Here is a 13186-nt window from a genome sequence, read left to right as displayed (position 1 = left end):
AATGTGAACTGAAGAGGTAAGAGACAACAGTCGTATTCCACTCTTAATATGGGTTAAAGACCCCAAAAATCTATTTTGTGATGGTATATTTTGAAAAGACTTGCTGCAAATATTTGTTTTCTGCACAAGCTTTTTTGGCAAATTTTAAAGATTCATATGTATTAACAATGTGACCTATTTGCTTCTGTAGTATGGAATGTACTTGTTGTAAGTATTATTGCGTCAGTATGTGGATACATAAAGTACTGATGTTATAACTCACAATTTGCAAATAGTACTCACTTCATTACGGCCATTGCATAATCATACCCTTCTCCATCTTGTGAAGTTCTCTTGACTCCCATTGCAGTCTCTGGAAAGAATTTAAAACTATGTCAATAAATTGTTATTGCTTTTGGTTGAAAAGTATCACAGTGAATAGCTTGTGGGAACAAGAGACTGACCAGTGAAATGCAGTGTTTATTCCTATGAACAGCAACTGTTTTTGACAGTTGGATGTTTATTCTTCGTTTTTTCTTTATAGCTGTTATTTCCAAATGTAAGCTAATTAAATAACTGTCTCAAAGTATATGCAGGTTTGATTTCTGACCTACATAACTGCAGACATATGGTTTGTGATCTTGGAAAACAATTTATACTGGCAATTAACAATTTAGACTAGAGAGCAACAACAATAGTTTCTGATGTTATTCTACACCAACCTCATCAATAAACATATCTTGCACTGAAGACTTTGCTTATCACATACTGCATGAGGTTACCTGAGCAGAGGCTTTCAGGAGTGCTTTACCAGGAAAAAGGTCAGGGCAAAAACCCACTAGATTTTGGAGATTTTTGTGAGCAATAGTGGACTGTAGTGTAATATCTAATGAGCTGTTGCTACATATCTGATGACAACAACTTCTGCCTCAAGTACGGCTGACATTAACAGTATATGAAGAATGACCATTCAATAAATTACTGCAAATAGCTGATAGAGAATATGTCACATTGGAGTTAACTACTGTGACATGCATAGCAGCGACAAATACTAGCGTCGTAGTAGAAGGTGACAAACACGCATTGGAGTTTTGGAGGAGCTGATGCCGATTTATGCTGCCGAATTATGCTGCCGCATCTTACTGATAACACTGATGCAGACAGCCTATGGTCATCCCAATTACACCTAGAATGCAGAAAGGATGGCACATGGCACCCTTTTGGTGATTACCATAGGCTAAACATGAGTACAGTCCCAGAGAAGTACCTGTTATATACTATCCAAGAATGTACCTATTCTCTGGTGGGTGCACAAGTTTTCTCAGTGTCGGATTGCCGGAAAGCTTACAATCAGATCCCAGTGGCACATACCAATATTGCAAAGTCAGCAATTATTACACCTCTCAACCTGTCTGAGTTTTTGTTTATGCTATCTGGGCTTAAAAATGCAGCCCCAACCTGGCAGAGATTCATTGAGAAAGTGTTACAGGGCTTGCCATTTTGCTTTGCACATTTAGACAACATATTAATATATTCATCTGATGTACAATTTCATGACAAGCATATACATGAAGTGCAGCAGAGGTTACGTAACTATGGAGCGGTTCTAAATGAAGGCAAGTGCAACATGCACAAAAGCGAGGTAACTTTCCTAGGCCACAAAGTCTGGGCCAATGGGATCTGATGATTTGCCCAAAAAGATTGCCACATTGCATATTCTACCAAAGCAAATTATCTATAAGAAACTTAGATGATTTTTAGGTATGGTAAATTTTTACTGCCATCATTTGCTGGTAACAGCTGCCACCCAGGTACCAATAGCAGATGCGCTTGCAGGTAAGAATATCAAGGACAAGTGAATATTACACTGGACACCAGAAACAAGTATCGCTTTCAGCAAATTACAAGCCAGCCTTGAAGAGGCAGTGTTACTTGCCGATCCTGTCCTGTGTGCACCATTGAATATTATGACAGATACCAGACAGGTCACAATTGGAGCAGCACTACACAAAGAAGTGAAATGACATTGGCAGCCTTTGAGCTTTTTTTCCCTCCAAAGAAGCTACATCACAGACAGACCAAATGGAGTGCTTTTGATAGGGAGTTACTGGCAGTATATGAGAGTGTGAGACATTTTTGCCCTTACACTGAAGCATGACCAGTGGCAGTTTTCACACATCATAAACCTACCATGTCAGCCTTCCACAACATCAGTGACAAATGTTCCCTATGGCAGTTCTGACATATCATGTTCATCAGTCAGTTCACTATGGATGTGCAGAGAACATAGTCACCGATTAATTTTCATGAGTGTGCAGCTTAGTCAGCATCTTAAATTATGACGTCCTTATCACAGCACAAGAGAGAGATCAAGGGTTGGAGAAATTACTAACAGATTTGCATACAGGATTGCAACTGGAGCAAACAGAAGTGCCAGGAAGCAAGATCAAAATATGGTGCAACTTATCACAACAGAGGCCACGACCCTACATTATGCAGCAAGTCCGCAAAGTGACTTTTGACAGTATCCATGGCTTAGCACATCCAGAGGCAAACAGCACTGTCAAGTTGCTAAATGAGTGGTTTGTGTGGCCATCAATTAAAAAGGATGCCAACAATTGGAATCACTTGTGCTTTCAATGCCAGCAGTGTAAAGTAGAATGACATGTTCGTGCATAGGTCAAAAATTTTGCAGGTTCACTGGCAAGGTTTGGTCATGTTCACCTCAACATAGTGGGTCCACTTCCACCCTCAGAGGGTTATAAATACTCGCTTACAGCAGTGGATGGATGCACACAATGGGCAGTGGTTATACAGTGGCAGATGTAGCAGCTGAGACAATAGCAAAGGACATTTTGGACGCCCCCTGCATATTACAACAGATCAGGGGTGACAGTTCAGATCTAATCTGTTCAATGAACACCTACATCACAGGTGCTCTGCACTTTAAAGGGGGAGCTGTGTGGGAACAAGAGACCAAACAGTGAAGTGCGTTGTTTATTCTTTGAAAGAGTAACTGATCTTCTGAGTTGGATGTTTATTCTTTGTTTTTCTTTAGAACTGTTCCATCCAACTGTAAGCTAACTAAATAAATATCTTGAAGGATATGTGAGTTTGATTTCTGATCTAAAAGCTTTTATGTAACAAAAAATTTCTATATTATTTTAAAACTGCATATCTAAGCTAACAAATACTTTGTAGCTACTTTTATACCTAAACTTTAGAATTTTTGTTATTTTTATAAACATATTTCATTGATCCTTTCATGTTTGTGATATGACAGAATGTGGAAGAAGTCAAAAATACATAAATCCAAATTACGCAGAACTTATAACAAGGAAATATACAGCTAATTTACAAAAGCAGTTCCAGGGAAAATAAAAGTGTAACACTAGAACAACAGCAGAAGCAAAGTGAAAAACAGACAACAAAGCATGCATAGTACAAGAATTAGCTCACATTGTACAACAAAAGTAACAAAGAATAAAAATACATGCATAAAATGTTTTATATGTTGTTGTTGTGGTCTTCAGTCCTGAGACTGGTTTGATGCAGCTCTCCATGCTACTCTATCCTGTGCAAGCTTCTTCATCTCCCAGTACCTACTGCAACCTACATCCTTCTGAATCTGCTTAGTGTATTCATCTCTTGGTCTCCCCCTACGATTTTTACCCTCCACGCTGCCCTCCAATACTAAATTGGTGATCCCTTGATGCCTCAGAACATGTCCTACCAACCGATCCCTTCTTCTGGTCAAGTTGTGTCACAAACTTCGCTTCTCCCCAATCCTATTCAATACTTCCTCATTAGTTATGTGATCTACCCATCTAATCTTCAGCATTCTTCTGTAGCACCACATTTCAAAAGCTTCTATTCTCTTCTTGTCCAAACTATTTACCATCCATGTTTCACTTCCATACATGGCTACACTCCAATATAAATACTTTCAGAAATGACTTCCTGACACTTATATCTATACTCGATGTTAACAAATTTCTTTTCTTCAGAAACGCTTACCTTGCCATTGCCAGTCTACATTTTATATCCTCTCTACTTCGACCATCATCAGTTATTTTGCTCCCCAAACAGCAAAACTCCTTTACTACTTTAAGTCTCTCATTTCCTAATCTAATACCCTCAACATCACCTGACTTAATTCGACTACATTCCATTATCCTCATTTTGCTTTTGTTGATGTTCATCTTATATCCTCCCTTCAAGACACCACCCATTCCGTTCAACTGCTCTTCCAAGTCCTTTGCTGTCTCTGACAGAATTACAATGTCATCGGCGAACCTCAAAGTTTTTATTTCTTCTCCATGGATTTTAATACCTACTCCGAATTTTGCTTTTGTTTCCTTTACTGCTCGCTCAATATACAGATTGAATAACATCGGGGAAAGGCTACAACCCTGTCTTATTCCCTTCCCAACCACTGCTTCCCTTTCATGTCCCCCGACTCTTATAACTGCCATCTGGTTTCTGTACAAATTGTAAATAGCCTTTCGCTCCCTGTATTTTACCCCTGCCACCTTTAGAATTTGAAAGAGAGTATTCCATTCAACATTGTCAAAAGCTTTCTCTAAGTCTACAAATGCTAGAAACATATCTTTCTTCTAAGATAAGTCGTAAGGTCAGTATTGCCTCACGTGTTCCAGTATTTCTACGGAATCCAAACTGATCTTCTCCGAGGTTGGCTTCTACAAGTTTTTCCATTCGTCTGTAAAGAATTCGTGTTAGTATTTTGCAGCTGTTGCTTATTAAACAGGTTGTTCGGTAATTTTCACATCTGTCAACACCTGCTTTCTTTGGGATGGGAATTATTATATTCTTCTTGAAGTCTGAGGGCATTTCGCCTGTCTCATACATCTTGCTCACCAGATGGTAGAGTTTTGTCAGGACTGGCTCTCCCAAGGCCATCAGTAGTTCTAATGGAACGTTGTCTACTCCGGGGGCCTTGTTTCGACTCAGGTCTTTCAGTGCTCTGTCAAACTCTTCACGCAGTATCGTATCTCCCATTTCATCTTCATCTACATCCTCTTCCATTTCCATAATATTGTCCTCAAGTACATCGCCCTTGTATAGACGCTCTATATACTCCTTCCACCTTTCTGCTTTCCCTTCTTTGCTTAGAACTGGGTTTCCATCTGAACTCTTGATGTTCATACAAGTGGTTCTCTTATCTCCAAAGGTCTCTTTAATTTTCCTGTAGGCAGTATCTATCTTACCCCTAGTGAGATAAGCCTCTACATCCTTACATTTGCCCTCTAGCCATCCCTGCTTAGCCATTTTGCACTTCCTGTCGATCTCATTTTTGAGACGTTTGTATTCCTTTTTGCCTGCTTCATTTACTGCATTTTTATATTTTCTCCTTTCATCAATTAAATTCAATATTTCTTCTGTTACCCAAGGATTTCTACTAGCCCTCGTCTTTTTCCCTACTTGATCCTCTGCTGCCTTCACTACTTCATCCCTCAAAGCTACCCATTCTTCTTCTACTGTATTTCTTTCCTCCATTCCTGTCAATTGTTCCCTTATGCTCTCCCTGAAACTCTGTACAACCTCTGGTTTAGTCAGTTTATCCAGGTCCCATCTCCTTGAATTCCCACCTTTTTGCAGTTTCTTCAGTTTAATCTACAGGTCATAACCAATAGATTGTGGTCAGAGTCCACATCTGCCCCTGGAGATGTCTTACAATTTAAAACCTGGTTCCTAAATCTCTGTCTTACCATTATATAATCTATCTGATACCTTTTAGTATCTCCCCAGGGTTCTTCCATGTATACAACCTTCTATCATGATTCTTAAACCAAGTGTTAGCTATGATTAAGTTGTGCTCTGTGCAAAATTCTACCAGGCGGCTTCCTCTTTCATTTCTTAGCCCCAATCCATATTCACCTACAATGTTTCCTTCTCTCCCTTTTCCTACACTCGAATTCCAGTCACCCATGTTTTATATACCTCTGTATAAATATTCATCTAATGAATAGAAAGTTTTATCAAGTAAATACATTCTTTATATTATTTTTAAATAATGCAGAGTGACCTGCATATGCCTTTGATGCTATTTGACTGTGAATTAAATATTTTAATACTGGAACACTGCACTCCTTTCTGTACTGAGGTTAGATTTTTGAAATCGCAGTGGAGGTCAGCCATCCTCATATTGTGATTAAGGTACATGAAATCAGTTTCATAGTGCACTGGACTTTCAGCCAAGGAGTTCACACTGGAATAAATACAGCATATTAGGGAGTAGCGGTAAGCATCACAACTTTCTCACAAATATTATGACAGGAGATTTTTGGGAACTCTGTACATAATTTGGACAACATTGAACATAATTCCATAGCACATAATAGGGTAGAAGTATCCAAAGCAACTAGATTTTATGACATCAATTTTTCCAATATAAGAGATTGTCATTATGGCAAAAGTTGTCGAGAACAACCTTTTATGATCTGTAGGACCTGATTTCCCATATAACACAGTTATCTTTATGGATGCCTAACAATGTGGAACAGTACACCCTTTGTATTTGGCCACTTGCATGTATAACAGGTATCTCCTGTAGGATTTTGTGATTAGAGGTGTGCTGGATGTAGCTAGTTTTGCTCATGCTTACTGAAAGTAAGTCTGCTTTGAACTAGGTCAGGATTTCTAAGAGTAATTTGTTAATGTCAGTCCCTACATAATTTTAATGTTTTTGTTGTTTATCAGAAGGCTATCACTGTCGGCAAACAGTAAATACAGTTGTTCTGTATGACAAAACGTAAGTCATTGCTACTCATTGCATAGAGGAGATAATGACTGACAGAAAAGCACAATGAAAAGAATGTTAGAAATATTCAGATTTTTGACAAATCCTTCATCAGAAGCAAAACATCACACTCATTACAAGTGAAACTCACACACACATGGCCAATGTCACCTCTGGATGCTAAGCCTCCATTCACATATGGAGCACAGGCAGAATGGTTGTTTGAATGCCTATGTGTGTGCAATAATCATTCTAATCTTAGCTTCATGACCCCTATGTGAGCGATACATAGGGGTTGTAGTATATTCCTACAGTAATCATTTAAAGCTGGTTCCTGAAACTTTGTTACATTTTACCATGTTAGTTTATGTCTATTTTCAAGAGTTTTCCAGTTCAAGTCCTTCAGTGTCTCTGTGACACTGATAATATTCTTCTCAGGTGTGTAGCTGGATCATAACATCATCTTGACACAATATTTCTGCGGTCCAACTGGCCGCCGTCTTCAGGTGAGAGTGCTGGTACACGATCTTGCTGGAACTGACTTCTCAGCGCAAGCGGCAGACCCTATATAGGCCGCAGAATGCCCACAACACATTTTGATCATCGGAATAATTTTTAATTTTTGATAGCGATATCTCGATTTCACCTGTTTCCACCACTGGTGGCGTGGTATGTTTACTTGTGCTAGAGGGCAGTTTGGCACCTTCTCGTGCATGCGTTGTGGGACTTCTGCAGCCTATATAGGGGCCGCCGCTTGTGCTGAGAAGTCAGTTCCAGTGAGATCGTGTACCAGGACTCTCACCTGAAGGCGGCGGCCAGTTGGACCATGGAAATATTGTGTCAAGATGATGTTATGATCCGGCTGCACACCTGAGAAGAATATTATCAATTATTATGCCAGGAAAGCCTTCATAATCACATCTCTGTGACACTCCTTCAAGAGTTAAAGAAACCTGTGACCATTCTAGCTGCCCTTCACTGTATAAGTTCAATCCCCTGTTAGTCCTATCAGAATTGGGCCCCACATACTTGAGCAGTATTTTAGAACTGATCATTGAGTGATTTGTAAGCAATCTCCTTTGAAGACTGAATCACTTCCCCTTTATTGTACCAATAAACAAAAGTCTAACACCTGCTTTACCCATGACTTAACCTATGTGATCATTTCATTTCACATCCCTACAAAGTGTTACATCCAGGTACTTGTATTAATTGGCCGATTCCAAGAGTGACTCACTGATAGGATACTATGTTTTTTTGTTTTGTGAAGTGCAAAATTTTACATTTCTAAACATTTGGTGTAAGCTGCCAATCTCTGCATCACTTTGAAATCTTATCAAAATCTGACTGAATATTTATGCAGCTTCTTTCAGATAGTTCTTCATTATAGATAATGGATCATCTGCAAAAAAGCCTGATTTTACTGTTAACATTGTCTGAAAAGTCATTAACATACAACATGAACAGCAAGGGTCTGAACACACTTCTCTGGGGCACATCTGAAGTTACTTCTACATCTGATGATGACTCTCCATTCAAGATAACATGCGGTCTTCAATCCAGTCACAAATTTAAAATGATACCTCATATGATTATACTTTTGACAATAAGCATATGTACGGTACTGAGTCAAATGATTTGTGGAAGTCAAGAAATACTGCATCTACCTGGTTGTCTTGATCCAAAGCTTTCAGTATGTCATGTGAGAAAAGTGCAAATTGGGTTTCACATGATTGATTATTTCGAAATCCATGCTGCTTGGCATTGAGGAGGTCATTCTGTTCAAGATACCTCATTATGTTTGAGCTCAGAATATGTTCAAAGATTGTAAAACAAATCAATGTCAAGAGTATTGGACAGATCACTTCTACTACCCTTCTTGTAGGCAGGTAAGACCTGTGCCTTTTTCCAAGAACTGGGCACAATGTGTTTGTTTGAGGAATCTGCAATAGATTATAGTTAGATGAGAGGGTAACTCTGCCACAAATTCAGTATAGAGTCTGACAGGGATTCCATTGGGCCTGGAGCTTTGTTCTATTTTAATGATGTCAGCTGTTTCTCCAACACCACTGACACTAATATTTATTTCATTTATCATACAATGTGGTAGGGGTGGGGTAGACAGTGGGGAGGATATTTATCATTTCAGGGCATGATAAGAGGTAGTCAAAACCCTTGCAGAGAATATGCTTCAGTTGCTATGTTCCTGGGTAGTACTGAGTCATGAAAGGAGTGCTTCTTTGTGGACAGACAATTGGTAGTTGGAGGATGGTAGAGGACTTGGAAACAAGACAATGGAGCTGTGCTTCTGGACAAGGTTCAGGGTAGTTTCGACCTGTAAAGACTTTAGTGAGATCCTTGGATTAGTATTGTTATGCCAATTCTGGAACACTTCTTGGTGCATATATACAAACAGTATACATATATGAACCACATCCATGTCACAAGCCAAGCCCCTTTCTATGATATCATCATGTCCGTCCCCTCTCCTAAGCCATGCCTCTTTCTTGGACATATACAGCTCCGTAAGTTTTTACACCAACACATACATAGTTAGATCTCCCAATCACAGCCCAGTATTTTAGCAACTAATCATATTTTTTTCAGCTTCTTCTTAAACCACATCCCCTCTGCCCAATCAGTAAGCTTATAAGGGAACACACACATACTTGGATCTCCCATTCACAGGCCAGTATTTTTGTAGCAAATCACATTTTTTGAGCATCTTCTTCTACATCTACAACTGCGTACATACTCCATAAGCCACTACATTGATAGTATCTTGTACCACTACAAGTAATTTACTTTCCTGTCCAGTTGCAAATAGATTGAGGCAAAAATGACTGACAGTATATCTCTGTACAGGGCTAATTTCTCTTATCTTCATGACCTTATGTGAAATGCATGTTAACAACAGCAGAATTGTTCATCAGTCAGCCATTGTTCCTTAAATCTTCTTAACAGTGCCTCAAAAAGGAATATTGTTTTCCCTCCATAGTCCCATTTGAGTTCATGAAGCATTTCTGAAATATTTGCATGCTGGTTGAACCTACTGGCAACAAATCTTGCAGCACGTCTTTGATATCTTCCTTTAATCTGACCCAGTGTTGATTTCACAGACTCCTGCAGTATTCAAGATTGGGTTGCACTATTTTACTATGCAGAGTATACTTTATAAATGAGCTAAATTTTCCTAAAATTCTCCCAATAAACCAAAGATGACCATTCACCTTTCCTACTATTGTCCTTACGTACTAATTCCATTTCCTATTCTCTGCAATGTTACGCCTAAATTCTAATTGGTGTGATGGCTGGCAGCTTGCTCTAAATTTATAAAAATGTAAGTTAATGCAGGTGAGAACAATCCTGTAACATTGAAACACAGCATTAGGTACACTCCTTGTCTCCACATGCCACAACTAGCTTTTGACAATCACATGTAGACATTACCGATTGGCTGTTTCATTTACAAAGTTCAGTTTATTTGGATACTTCATGCCATGACACTGAGATGACGGCTCAGAGTTGGCTGTTCAGATGTTTAGATTATGCAATTCAGGTCATTCTGACTCTTTTGAAGAGGGTGTCAATTTATGCAATTTGAGAGAAGCTTATATTGTTTTTTTTTTTTTTTTTACTTTTTTTTACTTTTGAACAGCACACCAATTCATGCAATTCAGACTGTTGGGACATTTTCGATCATATTGCCAATTTATGCAATTTAGGGATATTGCCATACAGCTAGCTAGAGTAAAAACATTTTTCCACTAGAAATGACTTAATATTATGTTTTTAAAAATTTCTATGTTGCTGCGATTTTAAATCACTGGGTAGGCTGTTATATAGCTCAACTGTTATCTGTGATACACTTTTTTGGTACAGTCATGGTCACTGCATCTACAGTGACAAGAAATTCCTTTTCACATATACCAAGGGTCTCACTGAGGTCTTCATAGACCAAAGTTACCTCCAAACCTTGTATAGAAATTTACTTCTCATGTCTTATCTCACCTGTCACCTATCATTCCCCACAGCTCCACTGTCCAGCCATAAAGGAGCACTCCCCTCCCATGACTCAATACCACCCAGGACAGGAGCAACAGAATCACAATTTCCACCAGGATTTTGACTATCACTCATTGTGTCCTGAAATGAGAAATACTATCCTCACTATCCACCCCACCCCTTCCACTGTGTCACTGTCCACCTGAGCTAAGCAATATCCTTGTCATCACTAATTCACCCCTTGTGCTAATCTCTTGCCTCATGGCTCATCTCACTGCAATAGACTGGATATAAGACCAGTCGCATCCATCTTTCCACTACCACCAACTCTAGTCAAGTCACAGGTACCTCCTATACTACCAAAGGCAGGGCCACCTGTGAGAGCAACCATGTGATCTACTGCCTCAGTTGCAACTTGTGAAGGGACACCCTCCTCTAGCATTACTTTTCCTGAACAAAGGCAGTCGATACCAGAACTAATTTTCAAATTTTGGACAAGTCAATATTATCTCAACTGTTTATCTAAAAAATTTCATATAATTTTATACACAATATGGTATATTTCAAGCTTAGAACTATTAAACTGAATTACTTTATTTTCCCTGTTACAACTGATATGTAATAGCTTTGTATGTACAGTTAAAATTATTTTTTATTAGGAACATTTGGCACATTTAAAATTTCTATTATTAATTACACAATCTGGTACTGTTTATTATGTTTATTTCTGGATTCATTTATAAATTAATCGAAATTCATTTGTCAAGAAAATTTGTAAACCCTTTGGAATATTACTACCACTGAGTGAGGAAGTAGTAGTGGGCACACCTCTGATGTGATCGGACATGTTTTTGTATTTTGGAAGAACGATGTAATTTCGGCTTTGTTAATGTTAAAATTCAAAAGACAGTGTGATATAGTAAAATGTGACACAAATAAACATAAAAAAATCTGTATAGGCACTCTCAAATTTCTTTATGTCAATTGGAACATAAGAACCTAAAATGTAAAAATTTCAGCTTCACGAATAAAATCCGTAGACATGAAGAACTCGAGCCAGCTATGAGAGGAAAGATAAGTGAACAGTTTATTGTAAATCTTACTCCTCTTGAATTTTCTGAAATGACTTTACCATTACTGACAATAGTGACAAAAAAGGAGGGAGGGGTGGATTAGAAACTGCTGTGTCACATTCTACGTGAGCATGACAACCAACAAGCTCTTGTCTGTGTGAATGGTCACCCTCACACTGTACCCAAGCGACAGCTGGATCACACAGTTGATGAGTATGCCATCCAACACAATGTGCTACACTATAGTGACTACTTCACAGTCTGTGCCATGTGGTTTCTTTCCACCAACACCTTCTTCCCTGAACTGCACGCATGTAAACTCTCCTGCAACATATCCTTTGTTCCCATAATCCCATAGCCTCACAGGTCCCTATTGTTACCTGTTTCCCTGTTTCTATTCCAATATTACACATGCCTTTTATCCCACCAAAACACCTACAGAACTCTTTTCCATGCTCTGATTCTCTCCTCATCCATTTATCCACCCAATGCAGTCTCCTGATGCTGCAACCAGCAGCTCTATCCTGTCTTCACCAAATCCACTCACGCCCCCACAAGCAGCACTAGCATCTACCCCCACCTCCATCTTGATATCCCTTTCCTGCCCAGCCTCATGCTTCTTTCATATCCCCAATACCCACTCCCAGCTGAGCCTTAGCATCTGTGGCTATGAGTATGCGAGTTGTGCTTGTGTGAATGTGTGTGACTTTTCTAGTTCTGATGAAGAACTTTGCCTGGAAGCAGTTGTTTTAATTGGGCCTGTCTGCATGGAGCATAGCACTCTATCCTTTCTGTATCATTGTTAGTCTATCCCAAACTTTCCATTGTTAGAAAGGAATGTCATTTATACACTGATGGAAACAAATCATAACACCAAAAAATAATTACTGTGGAGTAATGAAATTTCAGGAATACATTTGTCTAGGTAACATATTTAAGAGATTAACATTGCAAGAAAACAAGTTAAAGTGAGTGTGAGATAAGTCATTGCAAATGTCAAATGCTGGTACATTAATAATGTCTTAATCGCACTTATTATTATTATTATTATTATTATTATACTGCCAACCGGTTTCAACCCGACGTAGGGGTCATCTTCTGGGCATTTACACCACTGGTCAACTGCTGGTGGTGTCACTCCTGTCTACATAATGGCAGGAAACTATTTTTACGTCTGGAGGAGAAAATTGGTGATGGAAATTTCATGAGAAAATCTTGCTGTCTTTGTTTTATTAATTACGACCTCAGTGTGTGTATCATGTAAATGGCAGTCTCTCCCTTATTCCATAATAATACAAAATGAGCTGCCCTCCTTTGAACTTTTTTGATGTCGTCCATCAACCCTGTCTCATGCAAATCTCACAAAGCA

At 38.8% G+C, this 13186-nt stretch overlaps 1 protein-coding gene across 1 annotated transcript in view; it reads right to left on the bottom strand.

Moving 5' to 3' along the window:
• The window catches only part of LOC124788272 (cytochrome P450 4g15-like), a 154819-nt gene that overhangs the window by 78014 nt on the left and 63619 nt on the right, over positions 1–13186 (bottom strand). Inside the window, exon 6 of the mRNA XM_047255481.1 lies at positions 283–352. Coding sequence (XP_047111437.1) covers positions 283–352 — 70 coding nt within the window. The remainder of the gene's footprint in view (positions 1–282; positions 353–13186) is intronic.

The sequence above is a fragment of the Schistocerca piceifrons genome, chromosome 3, assembly GCF_021461385.2.
Source record: "Schistocerca piceifrons isolate TAMUIC-IGC-003096 chromosome 3, iqSchPice1.1, whole genome shotgun sequence".
NCBI lineage: Eukaryota > Metazoa > Arthropoda > Insecta > Orthoptera > Acrididae > Schistocerca > Schistocerca piceifrons.
The sequence above is the reverse complement of the archived record's forward strand: the minus strand, read 5'-3'. Positions and strand labels throughout refer to the sequence as shown.